Source organism: Haemaphysalis longicornis, unplaced genomic scaffold, assembly GCF_048455015.1.
Source record: "Haemaphysalis longicornis isolate Haplotype H1 unplaced genomic scaffold, Haemaphysalis longicornis Haplotype H1 scaffold_1, whole genome shotgun sequence".
NCBI classification, from domain to species: domain Eukaryota; kingdom Metazoa; phylum Arthropoda; class Arachnida; order Ixodida; family Ixodidae; genus Haemaphysalis; species Haemaphysalis longicornis.
This window is the reverse complement of record NW_027526203.1, coordinates 465,518,046-465,541,219: the sequence shown is the minus strand read 5'-3', so window position 1 is coordinate 465,541,219 and position 23,174 is coordinate 465,518,046. Positions and strand designations below refer to the sequence as shown.

General features: G+C 44.5%; 1 protein-coding gene across 2 annotated transcripts; it reads left to right on the top strand.

The window, feature by feature from the left end:
* The first annotated feature begins 117 nt into the window (after positions 1 to 117).
* Positions 118 to 21,677, top strand: Grasp65 (Golgi reassembly-stacking protein 2). Of its 2 annotated transcripts, XM_077688074.1 has the most exons (10): positions 119 to 302; positions 1,639 to 1,719; positions 1,818 to 2,021; positions 3,127 to 3,213; positions 5,976 to 6,106; positions 7,355 to 7,466; positions 13,662 to 13,785; positions 16,727 to 16,819; positions 18,048 to 18,170; positions 21,277 to 21,677. In XM_077688074.1, the coding sequence occupies exons 1-10, from the start codon at positions 240 to 242 to the stop codon at positions 21,330 to 21,332; spliced, it is 1,074 nt and encodes a 357-aa protein (XP_077544200.1). In that variant the 5' UTR covers positions 119 to 239; the 3' UTR covers positions 21,333 to 21,677. The 2 variants fall into 2 exon arrangements, with proteins under 2 accessions (XP_077544201.1, XP_077544200.1); XM_077688075.1 differs by lacking the exon at positions 16,727 to 16,819 and having other exon boundaries at positions 118 to 302.
* The last annotated feature ends 1,497 nt before the right edge of the window (positions 21,678 to 23,174 follow it).

The following is a 23,174-nucleotide window of genomic DNA, read 5'->3' as shown; positions in this document are numbered from 1 at the left end:
AAACCTTTGCTAGCCAGTAATTAAAAAATGTCAGCTAAGTCTAAAACAGTTAGAAGATACGCGCAATTTTGTAGGTGGCGTTAACGACCTTTCCGTATCGGCAAAGAAAAAAAAAAGAAGAAAGGTAAGTCGCTGCGAGCTGTCCCCCTTGCCACGTAGGGGTACACGTTAGGTTTGTGATCAACTTGGCTATTTAATGTGTAGTTTGGAACGTTCGTAGGTGTCGACGGTATTACAAGATGGGCGGTTCACAAAGTAGTGCCATCCCTGGAGGAGGCACCGAAGGATACCACGTCCTGCGGGTAAGAGACTGCGTATCAAAACATGCCGGTACTGTCAGCTCGGTAGCTAGCTCACCTTGGCATTTGGAGCCGCTGGAGGGAGCAAATAATCATGCGCAATTGTAAATAGCACTGTGTGGAAGAACGAAAATCCAGTGCGCTTTCGAACAGAAAAATGCTGCGATGCCTTATGCTTTCCTACAATCCTTTCGTTACCGACCGGTCTGGAAATGGAACACGCCGAACTCGTCTAGTACGCCGAGCATGTGTGATTAGACCATGCTTGTGTGTTATAAACAAACAAAAAGATCCTGCGTCTTCTTCTATATTCAGGTTTTCTGTACTAGTTACTGCATACGTAGAAACGCTGTTGCTCTTCTTAACCTTTTGCTCAAACAGCGCTTCTTTCTGGCTTCAATGGGCAATGTTTTTTTTTTCTCCATCGTAAGAGGTAGCCAAAATCGCCCTAAAATCTAACAGTTTAGTCCACACTGGCTCATTAAATGTATTTCTGCGAACGTTGATCTCAAATTCATTGCGATCAATTTTTGTAGTCAAACTGTTTCACTGCTCCTGTTTCAAGTAGGATCTTCTTGTTTATAAGAGGGGTTAAAAAATACGTAGTTGGCCTGCTTTTCTTCTGAAACAAGACAGACGACTCTTTTTTTTCTTTCCTTCTTCGCTGTTGCTGATCAGGTACGAGCCCTGCACCTCCTTTGCGGATCATACGTGTGAGCAGGGCCAGTGGTCTGGTTTTGTCACAGCCAATATGCCTCAAGAACTTGAAAAAAAGTTGCAGTGGAAGCCGCTGAGGACAGATTAGCAAATGAAAGCTTTTAAGCTTTAGTTAATCTAACAGGCAAGCGCAGTCACTGCGCCAAAGGGGCGGGATAAATTATTGTAGTGGGTGTCCACCGCTTTTTGTTAAGTAAAAATGCTGTTACATTAATTAGCCCACTAGTCTAGAGAATGACAGAAAAAAAAAGTACGCCTGCACTTTTCCAAGCTGTGATGCATCCGTGCTGTCTAACCTAGCTGAAGTAACTAAAAAGAAACCGCGAGGGAAACCTTATGAGCGGGTTATGCAAAGACAATGAAAAGAGTGTATGTGAGCTCAGTTTCTGCACCAGAGAGGGCCTTGAGGTGAACACAGTTGATGCCTGTTTCGTGTTTATCTGGACTACGGGCTGTGTGCGAATTCCCTCAGATATTGGTGTGGCTCTTCCTCGTGCACCTGTAAACGTGGAAGGCACAATTTAAAAAGAATTTTTTTGACATGCCTGTTTAGCTATTTTAATGATGCGTCCTATGTAATTAAGTTTATCTACAACGTATTTTCTGATCAACTCGCGTATAGGTGCAAGAAAATTCTCCTGGACACAAGGCTGGGCTAGAAGCCTTCTTTGACTTCATTGTGGCCATTGGGAATACACGCCTGGTAGGTCCTTCACTCTGGTATTTTGTATTCGACCTGATCTGGCTTAACCTCCCTGCGGGCTATCGCAGCCAGTTTTCACGATGTGCTTGTCCTTGCAGAATCAGGACAATGACGTCCTCAAGGATGTCCTGAAGGCCAACATAGAGAAGCCCATAGTGATGACTGTGTACAGCAGCAAGACGCAGATGGTGCGGGATGTGGAGATTGTGCCCTCGTCCATGTGGGGAGGCCACGGCCTGTTGGGAGTCAGCATTCGCTTCTGCTCTTTCGAAGGAGCCAACGAGAATGTTTGGCATGTGCTGGTGAGCTTGCCTTGTGGTGGCCTGCCAGGGGTTGCTGCGTGATTTCATTCTGCTTATCTGCTGCTTGGGAACAGGACGCACAGGCCAGGGCCGCTTCTAGCCTGCCAGAACAATGGTTCCAATGTCGTAACAATAAGACATGCCTTCAAATAGTTCAAGTTCAAAGTAATAAGGTTCTCTGTGACTAGGAATATAATCTGCAGTGCCATTGTGAGAAATATGTGCAAGCTCTAGCACATCCTTGTGAGCCAATGGCAGTAAATGTTGGTCATTATGTGGATACGGTGTATGCATTGAACAGTTTGAGGCGAGAGGACTCAAAAAGGAGAAGCAGTCGGGCAAGCAGGTGTTCACTTGCAGTCGTTAATGGGTGTCTGCAGGTAGCATCTATTACAACAAAGACACCCATGTAAATCCCGCCTTCAACCAACCTCCAGTACAATGTATTGAGGACGGAACAGACCACCTTGCGCAGTGTTGTCCTACCACCATGCCCTGCAATGTCTGTGTGCATGGGGGAATGCAAGACACCAGGTCAAACTTGAAATGCACTTGTGTATCTGGAACCTGGCTTGAAACCTGTAATGGATGCTTGAGTGCATTTCTTTTGTCCCACTTTTTCCTGGCCCTACAAGCTGCGTTGTGGTGTAAATAGCAATCTGTGCAGGTGGAAAGTCTTGCTCGAATTAGCGGGTGTGCATCATTGGGTTGCGAATTATCCAGAGATTTTGCCTATTCAAATCCACGCAACTTAGCCAGGGCCGATAAAGCGCTGAATTATGCGACTTCAAATTAACAAGGTTGGACTGTAATTGATATTTGTTGTGTGCGACTAATAGAAAATGCATACCCTTCCGCACGAACCTAGATTATTGTCTGGTTCTTCCTTCTGGAGCATCTGAAGGATGAAGTGTTTTGTTTCATTCTGGCCACAGCAGTGTAGTAAAGTTTTTTAAAGTAAAGAAGTGTATCATATCTGCCGTGTCATATTGTTGCACTGTTCGTTATGCCTCTTCACTGTTAGCATATTAAGACCAGTGTAAAAAAGAATTTGACCAGTGTTTGAGTGCCTTTGTACTGAAGATTTTGGCGGTGTTGCCTGCAGGATGTGAGTCCTCATTCACCCGCTGAAGCTGCAGGCCTGAGGCCCTTTGGTGACTACATCATTGGCTCGGACTCGGTGTTGCACGAGGTACCGTTTATACGTGATTGCTTTCGCACTTGCCTTGTTTTTGGAGGGTGCTTTCTGAAAGCATTCACTTGACCTGTGCTTGTAGCAGCATGTCTTATTTTCTTCTTAGTGCATGCTTTTTAACATCCTTCAAATGTGTTGTTGTGCTCTCCTAATCTGTCTGTTCTTTGTTTGCTTCTAGTACCGGAGCAAAGTAAGCATTTGGAACTTCTTTGGCTATCTGATTCCAGCCTTATGGTTTTTTCGGCCTTGAAGTGTAGTGTGACATGGTGCTGTTCTTACTAGATAGAGCTGAGGGCTGTGTTGGATATAGCTGGGAGCCGGCTGGTTATACCTGATCCACAACGTCGCTACCTGAAAGCTAGAATCCAGATCTTCTGGTCGACTTCATCGGATTGCTGTCGATACTCTCTTGCAGTGTTACATCTGTAGCAGAATTGGATGCTGGGTCCGTTGGGATGTAATTGGAGAAGCGACGAAATCCAGTCTCTGAAGGCAGGTGTGCAAGATTGGATTGGATTGGAAAACGTTTTCTATTTTCACCATGAGTGCAACCGCAAACGATGGGTGGACATGCTGGATCTATCATCTACCAACAACAAAACACAGTGGTCAGAGGAAAAAACCAAATGCACATAAAAAAAAGTTAAACATAACAGTGCGTGACACTTTCTAACAACTGGGGGTATTTTTCGAAGCCCAATAGTGGTAGTGAGGGAGCACTCTCACACTGGTTATGGCCATTTTCGCCTGGAATAGGCTTTAATCAGTTGTTTCGCACTTTGTGGTTTCTCCGCCAATAACCTTGACATCGTCAAAAACTGGGATGCATTCGCACACTTGCTGAGTAGGCAAGTTTCTGACGTCGCGGGCGTTTCATGTTCTTGTAAGCAAGTGTCCTATCTGCCCTATATACACTCTACTACAAGACAAAGGTATGACTTGGCTGAGCGCATGCAACACTCTGAAATGCTCCTCTTTGCTGATGACATTAAGATCTTTCGGCCTATAGACAGGGCTGGCGAGTGCTCTCTTCCACAAGATGACGTTAACACCGTGTCAGCATGGTGTTCAGCAAACATGCTTCGCATCAACCCATCAAAGACCAATGTGATATCACCATCGTCGACAGGTGCCGATTCAATTTTTGTATAAGCTGCATGGGGGTTCCATTACTCGAGCGTCAACAGTGCGGGACTTGGGTGTGCACATTGACTCATCACTAAGTTTTAAACACCACATTGAAAAAACAGCCAGCGATGCAATGAAATCCTTTGGACTCGTAACATGTGTCACGAAAGAGTGCACTGATCCTACCTGCTATTTGTCCCTGTTTCGGGCTATTGTACGTTCCCGGCTAGAGTACTGCTCGGTTGTATGGAACTCTGTTCCTCAATACTTGTCACTGTCTCTGGAACGAGTCCAGATGAGATTTGTTCGAATCTATTATGATCGTTACCTTTTCAGGAAAATATATTACACGCATGACAGAATACTCGACCACACTGAATTAAGCAGACTGAGTGACAGAAGAACACTCCTCGATATGTGCTTTCTTCACAAGCTCATTCATGGAGCTGTTGACTCTGCCGATTTGCTAACTTCCATCAATTTTCATGTCCCCACACGATGCCGTTCCTCGCCGCTATTTTATCCTGCCGTCAATCATAAAAGTCCTGTCCAGAGAATGCAACTCCTTTACAACTCGCTTGAAGCGCCTCATCTGAGTATCTTTGATCATTACAGCACTTTTGTGCAAGCTGTTAAAAATACATCTAAAGCCTGAGTGTGTACTTATGTGTTGTAAAATTATGTGAGTCAGCCATGTAATGTTTGTTCCATTGAGGTTATTTTCATTTCTCATGCTCTTTTTTCGCTATGGTACACATCTTCTGAGTGTGTTCTTTTGCATTGTAGAGTCATGTGTGAGTCAGCCATATAATGTTTGTTCCATTGATGTTATTTTTATTATACTCTTTTTCCCCATTGTACACATCTCCCTTTCCTATCCTTTCCTTTGTTTCTTCTGTGCACCACGCTGAAGGCATCATGCTGTTTGTGGGCACTTATCTAAATAAATAAAATAAATAAATAAATAAACATTGGTTGGGCATTTTGTGAGTTCGTGGCATGGCGAGGTGCTCTTACGTTTGAAATTTTGGGTCTTGGTACAAAATTGCAGCTTGCATGGTTGAGAACACTTCTTGGGCTCCATGCCTTGTGAAACTTTTTTCATTGTAGACAAGTTTGGAAATATAAGGAATAATTTTGGCTTGCTTACAGTCCACATTTATGCATGCATTTAACCTGTCGTCTGTTTCTTTTTTGTTCAGTTTTGTTGGGGGTGTATCTGGGAAGCCCACCACCTTTATATAATCAGTCTGCTCATCACAACTTTGCTCCATCGAATGGTGGCAGCTTTTCTTGGGCGTGCTTTAGCTCTAATGTCATGCTTCACACCGATTGGAATCTATGGGGCCAGCACTTGTGATTCTGTAGTTGCCATTTCTAAGCTTGTATTGTATCATAGCCCTTGTTGATGCTACTGTGGTGGCATAATGGAGGTGGCAATAGTGGGGGGGAAGTAGGGACAAGCGGCCTCTGCCTCTATTACAAGACACCCTCCACCTACTCCTCTGGGACATCTATGAGCACTTCACCGTGCTATTGCATTCAGAGCTACTTTGCGATTAATCTGCTGCATGTGTTTAGTGGTAAGAAAAACAAGCTGGAGCTCTGTTTCTGCTGCGGACGTATTTCAGTCTGAAGACCTGTTCACGCTCATTGATGCCCACGAAGGGCGCCCTCTCAAGCTGTACGTGTACAACACCGACACTGATGGCTGTAGGGAAGTGACCATCACACCTAACAAGTCTTGGGGTGGTGATGGATGGTAAGTGACAGTTTTCTCAACATTGTACAGGTATGTTTGGGCTAGGAGCAGAGGTGTAACCTTCTCGTCTCTTGTGGGGAAACTGGTTAGAACTGTAATGCTGCCACGAACAATTTATGGGGTATCGCCCAAAAGATAGGAGTGACCAATCCTGCTAGCGGGCTATGTTCCCCCTTGATTATTGTGGGCATAGTCAAGAAACCTTGGTTTATGACTATGGCATGAATGTCTGTCGGTTGCATGAAGCTTCTTTAGCATTTGTGATAATTTAAGATGCCTTCATACTGTTTTTGTTGCTTAGGTGGTAGTTTGTTGACTTGGATAGAAAAAAAATGTTCCATTTTAGAATGATGAAGCAAAAGAGAAAGTTTCATTGAAAATGAGGGTCTGGCCACTCTTATTTCTTTGAGACTTTTTCACAGTCATATCTGTGTAAACTGCCCATCCAAAAATTGCCTGCAGTGGGCACGAGAAGTCGTTTCTTGCTGCACCAGAACAGAGCTGTCTTCTAGTACATTGTAACTTTTCGTGCAAAAAACAAGCAGCTTGGTTTGCAGGGACGGTCGTGGCTTGTCGAAGCAAACCTGTTGTGGCAAACTATTCTAGTGATCCCTTGAACTGATATGCAGAACTGGTTGATCATTTTTGTGGTGTGTGTATGTTCCGTAATTAGAGACGTGGGGCCCTATTCTTGACTTTGTGATTTTTCTATAATTTCACCATGTTGTTTCGTGTAAGCTTTTAATGTTACAAGTCCGACCAGATGTCCTGTAGTTTGACGTGTAGCTTGCAAAAATTGCCATATGGAGCAAATGCTAAATACATCATTGTCTTTGGTACCATCTGGCTAGTCTTTCAATGGCAGTTGTGAATATAATACAATGGGAAGCCAAAAATGGGTAGACTTTAGAACTGATGCTGTAAAAACGTCTTAAAAATTTGAGTGCACACACACCCATTTTGTCCGACTGAAGCATGTGACCCAACTGACAGCCTGTCAGAAAGCTTTCCAGTTAAAACAGTGAATTCACGAAAAATTCCCAAAGTCAAGAATAGGGCCCCAGTTGAAAATTTCAAAGTTGCAGGCTTGCTTTTTGGTGAAATGGCACTAATTGGGTTGGCGTTTATGTACTGACAGGATGTTACTGTGAGCTGTAAGGTGGGAGCTTCTTAGGAACCTTTGGTACTCCTGAAGGCCTGTTGTGTCTTTGGAGATTAAACACGCGTCTCGCTGTTCATGCTCTTTAGTCTCGGCTGTGGCATCGGTTATGGCTACCTGCACCGGATTCCTACCAAACCTGCTTCCAAGGTTTCCTCATGGCCTGCTGGAAACGCTCCTGCAGGGGATGGCTTTGCCTCTGTAAGTTGTCACTGTTTTCCTGCAGTCACGAGTACCAACTGTTGTTGGAGAAATGGCCAGGACATTGTGCTACTGGTGTCGTGCTCGTAAACCTCATTTCAGAACAAAATAGCTGCATCTTGGCATGACTGCAGTTATGCAGTTCATGTAACCATTTTTTGGGGCGTTCCTATGTGCATTTTTACTAGCAGCCATGTTTGTTTTAGATATAATGGTTTGTACATGAAATATGTAGGCACACTCGGAGTTTAGTCTTATTAAACCCCTACAGACAGGCAAATGGCAAAATGGATGCCACAGATATGAGGCAGTGTGGCCATTAGCCTGGTGGCCAAGGTAAGGGCAGAAAAAGGGAGCGATTGCATTGTGGCAGGTGCATCTGCAGTTTTCTGAAATGTTTGACTGGGTTTTCGGAGGTCCTGTCAGAGTATATTAAGCCCAGATGTACACGGATTAAGTTGTGATATTTTGTCTCGACTAGAAAGCACTGAAAACCAAGAAGAAGAAAAATAAATGAGGAAGATATTGCTTTGTGGCTCAACGAGAGCCACAACTAAAATCCTGAGTGCAATGTTTGCTTGAAAGCACGGCCAGCACTGTCTCCAGCTTGAGAAATGCTACACATGCCATCTTGGCCTAGGAGAGACGTGCAGTTTAACTCTTTTGTTACCGCAGGAAATTGACAATTTTTAGTGGTCTAAGAAAACACGTTTTGTGGGCTAAACACATTGGTTAACTCTTTCGTTACGGCGGAAAAATGGCCTATTTTGAGTGCTTCCACAGAACTATTTTTTTCTCTTGAGCTAGTGGACACATTTAGCATTGCTATGCATGTAATTGTAGCTTATAGATTGCTCTTACAAACATATACCAGCAGTTTTGTGAAAGGTACAATTACTTAGTTTATACCAGCAGTTTTGTGAAAGGTACCATTATTTACAGTTTTTATTAGTCAAATAATCTGGAAAAAAATGCACAAAAAGTATACGTGCAACGTATATGAGCCTAAAAATTATTTTGGAATTCTAAGATATACAAATTGTTCCTACATTTCTTGGCTATGATTCAATATATATATCAACGCTGTACACCAAGTTTTGTATTTTTGTGGACCCGTCAACCTAGCGGAACTGACGGCTGTGGCGCTCCTTGAATCCACTCGAGTGTAAGCTGGTCATGCATCCAAGCACACTTTTTTGTGTTCTGACACAAAATCCTTTTCACTTTAGTGGTAAAAAACCAGAAAAAAAAAAAACCAGCGCTCTTGAGAAGTGTCGCGCATTACTCTGTAGCTGTAATCTGACACGAGTGCCAGGCTATCATGAAGGTGATAACGCGATATGATGCGGCGCATTTGGCAAAATATCCCTACCATACGTCGTCCAGACCCTATACATCAATGTGTAAAGCCGCAGTCGTCAGATAGGAAGCCCGTTTTGTTTATAAATACAGCCCAAATACAGCGGACGCCGTTTTCATACAACTCGCCACTACCGCGGGTTCAAATTTCACTCTTGGCGCGGTCTCTGCACGCAAAATATCAACAAGACATAATAAAATCGAAAAATGAGTTGTCAATAAATACGCTAGATGGCGTTAGTTGTCCACCAGGCGCCGTTTTTAGCTTTCGTGAAACATTTGAAATCATCGGACACCGGCGTCCGATGGCCTATGGCGCTGTACTGAAAGAGTTAAACACATATTGCAGTAACATAAAACGCAACCATTCAATGCCCTTTCCAACAACACCAGTTTTAATGTTTTCCTAAATAATGATTGCGAAAAAAGTTATCAGATTCAAAATGTTTGTTCAGGCATTAAAGAAAACGAAAAAAAGAAAGTTGTGTATCACAACAAACCACCAGTAATAAAAAAAATTTTAAATAAACATTTCGTAGGTAAGCATTTCAAAAACCCGCACTGGAAAAAATTGAGTTGTGTGGAACAATTTGTCAGACATAAAAGAAAATGATAGCACGCGTAGTTCCCGTGCCTTGTGGTGAAGCCCAACCTCCATTTCAAAATGCGTAATTTTGGATGGTTCTATTGAAGAAATTGTGCGGTTTGACATTTCTATAGGCACCAATTAGTCCCCGTGTGTGATGTAAAAACATCTTGTTAATGATTAAGGCCAGCACAAAATTTAGGGCAAGCAAGCTATGCAAAGACATCTGCTTGGAGTTGAAAACCAAACTTGGTAGTGGATGCTTGTTGACGTTCTGATCATCACTTATCTGTCAAAACATTAATTTGCGGTTTATTATTATCTCCTGGCTCGCTATGGTACCCCTGCTTGCAGGAATAAGGTGCGATGTGCTAAAATCGTGCTAGCAAGCGTTCACCAAGCTTCTGTCATGCGATGAAGAGATTTCAGCACTACGAGCCTCCTACATTGCAGCGCCACCTAACATTTTCGAAAATAAACAATATCAAGCCTTTTGGAGACTGTCAGGATAGACAGTTCTACTAAGAAGCGACACTAGACTTACGGAAATACCCTCGTACAGAAACGAGACTGGCCGGTGAACAGCTGGCAGTGTTCAAGGCCGATCGGAAGTGCTCTCCTTCCTTGAACTGATATTCGATGACTTGGTGTTATCTTTCGGCTTTCAGCTGAAGCTGTTATCGCAGAAGTAAGGCGTAGGTGAAGTGAAATCGCAAGCGGCATGCTTTTTTCGAGGAACAGTAGCGGGCGATAGAGGCGCCATGGCAAATCGGCTTGCAATTGGGTAACTGCATAGTGGCGCCAAATATGAATTTCGCAACACAAAGACGAAACTGAAATTGCTGGAAACTGGCTGAAAATGCCAGGTCCACTTGTTAGACATGTCGGGGAACTTCAGAAATAAGCTTGGGTGGAATAAAGCTACCCTTTCTTCGAACCAAAGATTACTACTCAATAGCTGGTGTCACTTTCAGGTAATTATTGCATCTCAACGCTGTCGGATTACGAAACTGACAACACAATTTGGTATTTGACTTGCTAGGAAGAGCTCTTGATTAAAAAAAATTGGCATGCTTTTTTGTCAAGTATAGCACCCACGCCCCTTTTGCAATAATGCACGCACCTTAGCATGCTAAAACCACCGTTGAAAATCTCAGTATCGCCGTTGCGAAAATATTTAAATTGATTCCAAAAGTTCAGCTCCTAGACTAACCACTAACTGCATTAGGTGTACAAGAAACGACTACAACATGTCGAAATCGGCAGTATAAAGCATCGATCACCTGTGATCGATCTGAATAGCCGTGGTAACGAAAGAGTTAAGATATAGCAGTGGCCATCTTGCCCCTTCTGCTCTTGTCCATGTTTTTTTAAAAAAGCAGTGCAGGGGTATAACATAATGAGCATATTTGGCAGCAGGCCAGATTGTAGAGTCTGGCGACACTGAGTGGTACTGTGTGCAAAGAGATTGTGGCAGTGTCCTACATTGTGAAAGTAGCATGAGCGAAGTGCATCTTCTTTTAAATTGGGTGCAAGTGCACGTATCTTCCCTATATTGACGACCGCACCAAGCTCGTTTTGTTGTTTCCTCCACTACCAATGCTGTGAACAAGTTACCAATCGCTGTCCCTCCTTCTTCTTTTATCTCACAAAAACCACTGTGGCAGCTGTTTGTGAGCGATGCCAAAGACACTGGGATTCCCTGTCTGCAGATAGCAGTGGAGGTCCCAAATTTGATCTTGGGAATTTGCGAAATTGATTAGACAAGCATGCATATCATTTGCATCATGCGTGAAAGAAAGAAAGGAAATGAAAGAAAGAAAGAGCAGCATAGCCTACCTCAAGATTGGTTAATTGCAAGAGCGGTACCTATCCATAAATCTAGCGATAAACATAAAGTCGAGAACTACAGACCCATATCGATCACCTGTACGTGCTGCAAAATTCTGGAGCATATTTTATCTGAGAGTTTGTTTGAATATTTCGAAAGCTTTAATATGTTAAGCCCGTCTCAGCATGGATTTAGAAAGCGTCTAGAAAACGGTGACCCAACTCACAGAAACAATTCACAATCTGGCTGGGGCAATAGATGAACGATCCCAAATAGACGCCATATGTCTAGACCTATTAAAAAGCTTTCGAGCACGTCTCACACTCGCAATTCCTGACAAAATTATTCAACTATGGCGTTAATAACAACATGCTGAAGTGGGTCCTATGTCTCTAATAGAAAGCAATTTGTCGAATTCAAAGGAGCAAGATCAGAAATACTACCTGTAACTTCAGGCGTACTGCAGGGCTCGGTCCTCAGCACTGTTTTGTTCTTATGTTACATCAACGACATAGCGGAAGGACTCGAGAAGAGTGTTATGACTGCCTATTGTATACTAATGTTCCATGTCAGGAGGATCAGATAGCACCAAACTCAGCCGTAAAAACTGTTAGTGATTGGTGTGAAAAGTGGAAAATGGAAATAAACTACGATAAAACAATATACAGCAATAACAAAAAAAAAGCAAAAAAAAACGTCCTTGCTTTCAACTACCAGCTAAACGGAAAAATTATCTCAAAAACCAGTCACTTTAAACACCTCGGTGTAACTATATCGCATGATTTAAACTGGAAACTTCACATTAACAATCTGTGTAGCTCGGCAGAAACTAAAAGGTACTACATCAAATGTGAAATTGACAGCCTACCTATCTCTTGTACGTCCTATGTTAGAATATGCGAGTGTTGTATGGTCTCCCTTAAAAAAGAACCAAATCGATAAACTTGACAGAATCCAGAAAAGAGCCTCGCGGTTTATTCTTTCGAAATACAGTCGGACAGATTCTGTCACTGCTATGCTGACTCAATTGAACTTGCCGACGCTCTCCGAACGGCGAGCCATTGCAAGACTGAAATTCCTCCTCCTGTTTTACACGAAGTCCTTTAATATTAAAACTGAACGTTACATCCAGAAAAGATCATCACGGCCAGTAAGACACAGCAGTCCCAATCAGATCATGCCTATGACAGCAAGAACAGACATATTTAAATACTCTTTTTTTTTTTCCACATACCATCGAAACGTGGAACAGATTGCCGCCGGAGATAATACAGCTGAACTCCGTTAGTGTGTTTGAGAGGGCAGTGTCAAGCTGTGTTATCAGTGCGCGGTAGTACCAAAGCGTGCAACTTTACATGGTTTATTTTGACAATCCTGTGTCGAAACATCGCCCACATCTTGATTCTTGGCAATACTATAGGCCTGTTTTTGCATGTATAGTATGTGTTATTTGTTTTTATGTAGCGCGTTTTCAGTGAGTTATACTGTGAAAATGAAAAACTTGTTAGGTAACCCATTCTGTAGAATGCACCATGTACTATTTCGACCATTCACCCTACGGCCTAAGGGCTAACAGTACAAGTAAATAAATGAAAGGAAATGAATGAAATGGAAATTGGGGCTGTGAGATGAGAGGACTTTTCTATAGGATGGTTAACAGAGTCTAGTGGTACGTGTGGGAGGGCTGCATGGCCTTTGTGAGTACAGACAGAGGGAGGCGCTGTTGTGCCCCTATTTTGATTTTAAAGCCTCCTGTATTTCTGCTTTGGCAATTGGTGACGTGGCAAGGGTGATGTTAGCATGCTGTGGCAACTACTGTTCTCACAGAAATGGAAAGCAAAGATGTTCCCCGTAAGGACGTGCTGTTCCTGTGGGGTCAATGCACTTCTTGTGTGCAGAGTGGACATGATAAAGGAGAACCCGGAATGGCTGTTGTTTCATTTTGAAGGCTTCCAGAATTGCTTGAAAGGGGCATCCGCCAAGACTTTAATTTAGCAAACCACTTATTCTTTGCCATTTAAGTGTAGGCAGTCATTTGCTGGCTTCAATTCATGAATGCTGTCTTTTATTCTAGATATTTCTGGCTTTGAGTCAAGAAAAATATATACTTGAATATCTTGACATCAACTTTCTAAGAGAGACGTCAACTAAGAGAGACTCTTACCCTTTCTGCTTGGCTGTCAGTGGTGTGCTGCTTCTTTAAATGTTCCCAGCTTACAATGCATGTCACCAGTGGCATAAAATATCACATGTCTGAGATAAATGTATTATCCTCACCAATCTAAAGGGGAAGATTAAAGACCTCTGTCCCTCACCACATTCTTTCACTGCCTGCTACTAATACTCCAGCATTGTGCGGTAGTCCTGTTGAGAGGTGCTAAGGCCTCTCAATGTGTCCTTGCTCTCTTCTTCTCGCCAGGTCCAGCTAAGTGCGCCCAGCCTTGTGAGTGACCCTGCAGCTACGCTACCACAGACGGTGAACGCGCTGTCTCTCAACGATACCGGCCACCCGATTGCTGATGCCCCCCCACTGGTGCCTCCACGTAAGACCGACTGCCCTTGCCCGTATCTAGTTCCGGCTTCATTCGGGCTCCACTGTAAGAGCACAAAGCATTCTGGCCATCTGCCGACGGGTTCAGTGTGCCCTGGTGGCTCAGTGGCTGAAGAAGGACGTGCGGGTCAGACTCCAAGAAAAACAGTGCAGACGATGAAACTGAGCCAGATAACGCACATCACAGGCACTGTGTTGTGCGTTTTCTTGCTCAGTCCCGCCATCTGGGGCGGTATTCTCGAGTTTTGTCCCTTTTGTGTCCCTTTCAAAAGTGTCCCTTTTGGCGAGCCCTGATTGGCTAAAAGCAAACAACCGGAAGTGACGTAACACAAGCGCGGCAAACCTGCTGCCAACTTTCCTTCATGCTGCCAACATCCACTGCTTAACCGGAAGTACGTCACGATGAAAGGGACGCAAAAGGGACGTTTTCAAAAGGGACAGTTACGAGAATACCGCCCCTGCACTGTTTTTGGTGGAGTTACAAGGCACATACCAACAAGCCCTTCCGCCAACCCTTCTGACGCAAGTTAAAGCCTGGCCATGGTGGCTTTTTTTTTTTTTGTAAAAGGGTCGAAAGTTGGGCAAGTTGGTATTGACGCATCTTAAAAATCCAACTGCGCGCAAATTAACGAGGACGTGAACACACTGCCCTTGTGGTGTCTTCAGTGTGTTCACGTCCTCGTTAATTTGCGCGCAGTTAGATTTTTTTTTTTTTGACCAAGGTGAAAAACGAAACTGCCTGTGTTTCATGATTTTGGGGCATATTGAAGGTCCCGAGGTGGTATAAATTAATCCGTAGCACTCCTGTATGGTTTTTATGAGCACAAGGACTTCTGAATTGGCCTGCACAGGATTTTTGTTGCCTACAAATTCAGATACATAGTCTCTCTGAAGATGTCAACAGTTTGCTGAGACTGCTTGCTTAGAAAGCTGCATATAAAGAGTGTGTAAGGGTGGAATACGGGACAAAGGTGAAAAAATCATGCCTGACTCGGGTCAGGCACTGATGTGCAATTAAAACTCCCCAATTTATTGTTCAGCAGCTAGTTGGTTTGTATGTTTTCTTTTTTATTTTGTTCTATTTATTGCTCTGCTTCTGTCTGAAACATGAGGAAATACTTGTGCTGGACTAATGGGGACTAAGGGGAAAAGCATAAAAAAAAAGTTTTTTGTGTCCTTTTTTCCGTTGTTTGTTTAGCACAAAAGTTTCATCATGACTTAATTCCAACAAGGCCCCATGCAGCGATCCTTCCTGATACGTAACAACCTTGTAAACTTCGATCTTTAATGCATATGAACCCTTTTGTTGCAAACTATAAAACGTGCATGCACTCCATTTCTGTGTACTTCTCAGCCACGACATCGTTGTTTCTAATGGCGTATTCGGTTGGGCGTTTACGAGCGCTCTGAAGAGCGACCGCGCCTTCGGTTGGTAGAATTCGAGCGCTCGAACTACCTTCGGTTGGTTCTTTCGGAGCGTCAGCCTCCGACTCGGAGTGCTCTCGACTGCTCTGACTTCGAAGTGAGCGTGGCGCGATCTGGCCGGGAGGACGGGTCACGTGACACAAAACGCCGCGGTTTACCAAGGCCGGACCGGTCGCTTCCCGCGCTGGCTGCACGGTGGCGCTACAGGCGCACTGCTCTGAGATCGCCGATGCATTCGGTTGGTACGCTGCCTCTCGCACTCTGATTGCGAGCCGCCTTGGCATCTGGCGACTCCGAGCCAGAGGACCGGAGCGCCCAACCGAATACGCCATAAGAAGCCGTTCTGGCATAGCAGTAAGTGGGAGAGGCACTGGTATGCGCGCGCCAGCCTGCCGTTATTCCGTCAATGACCTCCTGATAGATTCTAGATCTATTGCTTAAAGAATAATGACACAATCATATCTCAGCAATATGGAATGACTATATGTGGTAAAATTGAAAATCAGTCTCTCGAACACTTCCCCGTCCACCTATGCTTTTGCAGCCTCGCACATGAGCAGACTTGGGTGTCCTCCACTGTTTTTTTCGTTAGCATGAGCATTTTAATGCTACTGATCAATAAGCCCTCCTAAGAATTAGTGCAGTAACAACGCTGCCTCTCCCAGATTGGGTGGTGTTTTAATTTCCAGCTACAACAAAAGAAGCACGTAAGGCTTGCACATCAGTCCTGCTTAATGCATTCGCACGAATACCGAGGTCAAATATGGATGCTGCAACTGGTTGCGGCATTGATGTTTTGCATAGTTTGTATTTTGATATAAAAGGGCGCCTAACTCGCCGTGAAGGGGGTCCTGAAAGGACATTCCCTTCTCCCCTCTCGGCAAGTGGAACCGCAAGGCCCGGGCGCCTTTTGTCGCTTCCTTCGCGGTGAGTTAGGCGCCCTGAGGTGGCAGGCTGTTGACAACAATGTAGCCTCCACAGTGCTGCACCTAGCTTGTGGAATGAACTATAGTATTGCTCTAAAGCTTTGTGTTTATGTATTTAAAGTAGACCAGGCTGCCACCTCACCTGTCTGCTGCATTCAGTTTTAAAAGCCATTATCTCTCGTGGGAGAATGTGGTTAGTTTTAGGCTTGTGCCAACTGTTCAGCTCACAGGAATAAAAGTGTTTGCTGAGAGCATCTGAAAGCAACAAACAAAAGGTGCCATGAAACCTTGTAGCCACCGATGCATACTTGTAGTGGCCCCTCTGACACAAGGCCGGTCACTGTTGCAAACTGCTGCTCCGTGCATCGGCAGGCACCCTCTTGTCTGATGTTATTAAAGGTTTCTGTGTATCGCCATGCAAATCGTGTTGATGTTGCGTTCAGTATACATTGTAGTTGCATTCAGTTGTTCGCTCATTCCTATCCCAATTCCCCTTCAGTGGTATCCCTTGTGCACACTTGCTACAGGGCATTTAGAAACTGCAAGATCTAGAGAAAATTTAGTGTGGGTAATTTTCTGCAGAAGAGGCTGCACCAGTACCAGCTGCGGTAGCTGAGAATGCAGAAAGTAGGCCCCCCTGCAATGCTCCCCTTGGCTTGGAGCAGGACCACTCAGGTATGCAGTTGCGATGGAAAACAGAGTTATGTTGCACGGCAGGCTTGCTCAGCTAAGCGGAAAATCATAGTGAATTAGAAATGAGCTTGGCTGCGCATTGCACTACACTTCCTCGCACAGCATGCGAACCATTGCCTGAAAACTTGGGTACGGTGTTGGGAGCGTAAATGCTGCTTGTACAGCTGCATATGTTGTAGTAGTGTTTGCAGATTATGCTTTGCACTCTGATTGGGCTGCAGAAAAGATTGCTTCAAATGCCTGTTGTACACAAACATGTCTCAGTTTCTGGGAAAAACAAGTAGCACTTTACGACACAACTAGGTGGAGAACCACAGTGGAAGGGCTGGGAAGATAGGCTGCTTTCAAGTAGCAGTGCATATAGGTCATGCTGGACTGCTGATGGCAGCTTGGCCAGCTATGCTGCTGTGCTGTGGGTCAACGTCATGCCTGGAGGCATTCAGGAAGATGTGCTTTCTGGCTTCTACAGGCCACCCGAGGCTGTATGGTGGGGCCATTGGGGAAAGCAAGCACAGCTCGGCCTCTAGAACTTGGTACTCCTGGGCGCCATTTTTATGAGGTCGTCCTGAGCACAACTGCCTGGCCATGCTTTTAAAATTGACTGCTGCTATTTTGCTCAAAAGCATAGTTTTGTAATGTGTGTTAAAAGCTATTTAGTCCTTTGTTTTGCTGCTGCGGCTGTGGGAACATTCAGTGCTCTTAGCAGTTTAATTTGCATGTCAGATTTGAGTAAACCTAATGTCATATGAAGTGTTCTTTCACGGGTTTGATAAATTGCAGTGCATGACAGCTGTGCTGTTCGCAGAGGAAGCGCCTCAGCTGAAATGGACACAAATGTGACGTGCACTGTGCTTACATGACTTGCTGCACACGTTTAAATAACATTTTACACAGGGAAAATAAAACTAACTGAAGTCGCAGAAATGGAGCATTGCATCCCTGTGGCATGCCAGCCCTGCAGGTGCAAGTAATTTAGAAAAAATTATTTCTTAACTGTGAAGGTTGGCACTGGCTGTTGGCACTAGTGCTATAATGCTATGGTAACGGGAATTGTTATGCTCTGCTGTGCTAAATGGCTTTCGTTTTCAGCCTGTTCATTCAGAATGCACATGTCGTACCCCAAATAAATAACCCATGTAGTTCAGAATTGCCACAAAATGCTCTGCTTTGCCCTCTAAGATTGAGTAGGGAAATTCGATGTCATCAACAGGCCCAGTCAATGCTGTCCCCCTGACAACACCGATCAGCCTTCCAGGAATGCCACCTATCACAGTGAGCGCATCGTTGCCACCCGATGCCCTGGCTAGCTTTGGCACGTCAAGTGAATCGTCAGGTGAGAATGTGCCGGGCTTGCAAAAATAGGCATCATGTAGCATTGTGTTAGGCAACGTTTTGCGGGCCAAATTGTTGCAAGCATGCAGTACGTTTTACAAGTGTACAGTCTGCAGCTTATGCCCATGCTTGGTTTTTGTGGATTGTTGGCTTTTCTCGCTATCAAATTCATTTTGACAGCATTCTGACCTCTGTGTTGCGTAACTGTGCAGTGTAGGTATGTGTGTGTCTTCTTGTTTTTTATTCCCGTTTATAGGGTAGATCACGAAAATAATGGCAGCAATCGTGTGCCAGCCTGAGAAATCTTGCACCATAACATCCTTATCGGTGGGCCCAGAACATTGGAAGCATATTAACAAGTTTTAGCTGACCGTTTTTCACGGTCCACTCTGCTCTGACAGCAAGTGGGAGCGCCATTGCGCATGCGTGGCGCGCTTGCCTGCGAATGGCATTGGCTTCGGTTGCGTTGGGTGGGCCGGCGACACCGGAGCGGACACACTAAAACTCTCTATTAGTAGCATGATACTGCATACAACACTTGCAACAAATACTACATCTGACTGAGAAGCATGTTGGCAAGCAGAAGAGAACCACGGTCACAATTTCTCCTGAAAAAAAGGCTGAGCTGTTGCTGGAGCACAAATTTTTGAGCCATTTAGATCGGAGTAAGGCCCAAACTAATGGCACCTAGTTAAAGCAAAGCTTTCAGCCTCTCACTGTTGTCACCTGTAGTCCGCCCAAAATGCACTGCAGGAAAGCCAACTTTCTCTGGCGATTATGGTGATTGGAGGTGAAGGGAAGCAAAAGACTTCCCGTGGTCGGAATCAAACAAGGGTCCCTTGCATTTAGAAGGAGATGTCTATCTGACTATGCCATTCTGGTATGGTCAAAGTTTGAATTTGGAGAAGGGTACATGGTTGAGCAAAATTAGACAGAAAAATCGTGCACGTCTCCGTCCAGTGACGACGATGGTTGAACGCAAAGCTTGCTTCATGCGAAATCAAATGACAAAGGGTCAAAGTCAGAGCCGCAGCGATCGAAAGTCCAAACTGCGTGCTAGTCAAAGTCAAAGCTCAATAAGTCAGTCCGAACCGTCTGCGAGTCAAGGTCCAAACTCTGAACGTGAAGGTTTTTCACGAGGGATTCCTTGGTTGTCATCAGTCATCGTCGTGAGATGGAGGGGAGCACGATTTTTTCGCAAGCAGATGAACAGGAATGATTTAGCTGGCGCACCGCTCCTCTTTGCTTATAGCAAACAGAACAAGGGCTCACTTACTGTGAGCCTGCAGGAGTTTATACACGGCTGAAAGTACGTCCCAGTTGGAAATTGTTTCCCACCGAGTGGGAACAAGATGAGGCATGTGGTACTGAGCGCTGCCTCCAGCCTTCCTCTGCAGCAATGAAACTAGCGTGCTCACTAGCATGCGTTATCCATGCCCACTCCCATGTATACTCTGTTGCAAGCCATAGTGGACAGACAAAAGCATTTTTGCCTTTCTCTGCCAGGATTGCTCTCATGCACAGTAGTGTTATCAAAAAGTGGATTTAAGTCAATGCATCTTATGTGCTCCAAGTAGGCTTCTCTCTCTGCCTGTGAAAGCTGTTGCAGTGTGCACACACTGGTTATTTTTTACTGTGTACCAAGTTGATTGTCTGGCTTGCTTCTAATGCATCAGCCTAGACTAGCTGGAATAGTAGCTCATTTGTAAGGGACCGAACCGTAAGTATGCCCTGACACTATTGCAAACAGGCTGTCCAGGGAATGATAGCGGATAACCAAAGGAAGTGTCTGGCAACAAATCATGTGCCCTCGAATCTTCTCCGATCACTCACAATGCCTCTGTTTTTGTATAGTAGAGAACCAGCACTACAACTCTTAGAACTGTCAATAGTACAGGAACGCACTGCCTAGCTTTTCCCATTGGATGGCAGAAGGGAAGTTCGCTGGTGCCAGCGTGCAACAGCTAGCCACTCAAGAATAGGGCCTAAGATACAACTGATTTGAGCCAAATGCATGGAATGGTCTTCTCTTTTAACTTTAAAGGCTTGGTGTCATGTGATGTCACCTGCTACAGCAAATGAAAATATGCCGTAGCAGTGAGAAATTAAATCGAGGCACATTTTCTTCCTTTTTTTTTTTTTAGCACAAGGTCTATGTGAATATTTGTCGTCTGCAATTATTCCGAGCCAAACCAGCCATTACAAATAACTTTTGAAATACCCATGAAGACACATTTTGATCGTGTCACTATTAGTAGGAAAAATTGTCAGCACAGTTCGTAAAAGTTACATCGTACGAGGAAACGTCTTCACTGCAATCAACTCCACTGGCGCAGCTTGTCTGCCACCTCGAACTGCGCATACACTGGCTATATGTTGACTGCGGTCTGTGTGTTTCGTATGTGTAGAGTGTTTATGTACTTTTTTCACAATTTATTTTCTCAAAATAATGGTGCAATAATTCAAATGTGTTTTTGTAGGTTATTGCAAAAGTTAAAGTTCTTTGGTTGGTTTGGGTCATTAGTACCACAGACAAAAACACAGTAGCATAGATCTCCTGCTAAAACATAAAATGTAAGAAAATGCACCATAGCTCTTTTTCTCGTTGGTACAGCGTTTTTGATCTCTACCTATGCAAACACACCTTTTCTCATCACTTTTTTCTGCACGTGTGTTTTCACGCTATTACAAGCCAAGCCAGTTGCAAAGCTATGCTAATCTGTGTCCTTTCCATAATTCCCACAATGACATGCAGTGGCAGCACCAGTTTGTTTCCACAAAAATATACTTATTTCTGAAGCAAATACTGGCGCAAAATTTATAGCAAAATCTTTGGCACTGTTATTCACAATCACTTATCTTGTAGTCGGGGCACCTTTCCGAGGTAAGTGTGGATCAATGTTGAAAGTCACTTGTTGCAAGTAATACTGCTGCTGATCGCCGAGAACCTCCTTTATGCCATTGTAGTGAGCTTGCATATATGTGCTGGCACAGAGGTTTGTGGAAGCTATTTTAGAGGCAGCTGAAAGCACAAATGAATTCTAGTAGTATTTCTCCAGCATAAATATGTCATGCACTGCCCTCACGCCCCTGATGGAAATTTGCAGGAGTTCGTGAGGAAACATCTGTGAAGTCATCCATGCCAGCACCGCAGCATCTTTAATGGGTTCCCCTGGTGTCGAGGACACTTTCTAGCACTACAATACCCCTCAGAAACTTGCAGGCAGAAGAAGAAAAACCAGAAGGGAGGTATCGTTTCAACGAGGGAGTGCGTGTCGGCCACTCCCATCATGGACTGGCCCGTGTCGCTTGACTGGTCTGCCATGTTGTTCAGGGAATGGCAGAATCGTTGACATTCTGTTGAAGGTTGCTGAATCTCTTCCCTCTCGTGGCAGGAAACCAACCAAGCTTTTAGTGCAAACATGCATCGGTAAAGGGTGTATAGGTTTACAGCACAAAAAAAAGAGGAAACACAATAAATAAAGAAAAGCGTTTCTATAAAAGCCAAGGACCCAGTTTTTTTATGGGGGAGTTGCCAACCATTGTTGTCTGGGGGCTTCTCTCTTGTACAGTGATAGCATGTCTTGCATGCTTGGGGAATTTTGGTCACCCCGAGTATTTTAGTACACCTGTCCAAAAAAAATTACTGAAGGGTTTGCAGTCTTTCAAGAATGTCTAGTTTCTCATTTTGCTGCCTGCTTGCTGCGAGGGCTCAAAATGGTTGGCCACAACACATGGAATCCCTGGTTTGTATCAGCCAGACTGGTGTGGCAATTGCGAAATAAGACATTAGGGAAGCCCTGGTTGTCTAAAATTAGCCCTCAGCCCAAAGCTACAGTGTGCCTCGCAGCTAAGATATATTTTTGTTACCTGCTGTAATTAAAATGTTGGCAAGCTTTCCCCTCCAGGTTAAATTATTCTGGCCCACTCGACATGTCTGAGGCCGCCTGTTGCTCTAAAATGCAAATTCTTACATTTTGGAATTCTTGCATTGGAACCACACAATACTTGCGTTAAATAGCTTGAAACCATATAGTATGTAGGGGCAGGTTGCTCCACATGCCTCAATTGCAAAAGCTACTTACTAAATTAATTTGAACTCTCACATTGTAAGGAACCAGCAGTGCATCAGTAGTTTGTCAGACAAGGTTGAAGAGCAAATAGTCAATATTTTGAATATTATTCCTTCACCACAGGAGGGTTTGCCTCTCTCATGTGGAAAAAGTGCAGTTTTAAAGGGACACTGAAGTGATATGTAAACATTGCGGGATTACTAGCGCAAATTGTAGTCCGGAGTCCCCAGGCCATGTTTCGACCACTCTAGGCGCGTTTACGCGATTTTATTTAGTAGAAAAACTAATTCGAAAATGCTGTCCTCCTCTCTTTACGCTCGCCCATTTTCTGTGGCGTTTTCGTGTGACGTCAGGAGGGGATGAGCTGGCAATTGGCTGCGCCACGGCTGCGCTACTGCACGGCTCCCCGGCCGACAGAGTCAGTCGGCCCAGCGTTTCGTCCGCCGGCCGCCGGCGGGTCGTCGCAATCAAGGAGGTTAAAAAAAAATTGCTTGGTCGCAATTCGTTCGCTTAGTTGAAACGAAGCCAGGACATGTTTGTGAATGGAAGAATGTGCCTTTCTTTACTTGGTTTGTTTGTGCACTGTATCTAGCTCCAAGTCAAGGTCGCTTCACACAGCGCTGCACAAGCGCACATGCGACGCTTCGCTGACTGGTACGCCAGTAGGAAAATATAAGGCCTCTTGAAGGCGGGAGAAGAGTCAGCGAAGTCAATATAGGTACTAAGGAAATAAAATCAACTGATATTTTTACTGTACAGCGTAAAACTAGGGCGCGGGAAGCACTTTTTTGCGCTGGGCGAACAAGCACAGCGGTCAGCAGCACGACTACGCATCTGCGAACGCTTTTCCGTCTGCGAAATGCAATTGCTAGACGTGAGCTACTGTGGAAACTCGGGCGACGCTAACTGCACGATCGCAGTACAACGAATAG

Coding starts and splice junctions, on each gene's coding strand:
- Grasp65 (XM_077688074.1), top strand. CDS start 240: ATGGGCGGTTCACAAAGTAGTGCCATCCCTGGAGGAGGCACCGAAGGA. Junction 303..1,638: donor AAGGATACCACGTCCTGCGG/GTAAGAGACTGC, acceptor ACTCGCGTATAG/GTGCAAGAAAATTCTCCTGG. Junction 6,107..7,354: donor TCTTGGGGTGGTGATGGATG/GTAAGTGACAGT, acceptor CATGCTCTTTAG/TCTCGGCTGTGGCATCGGTT.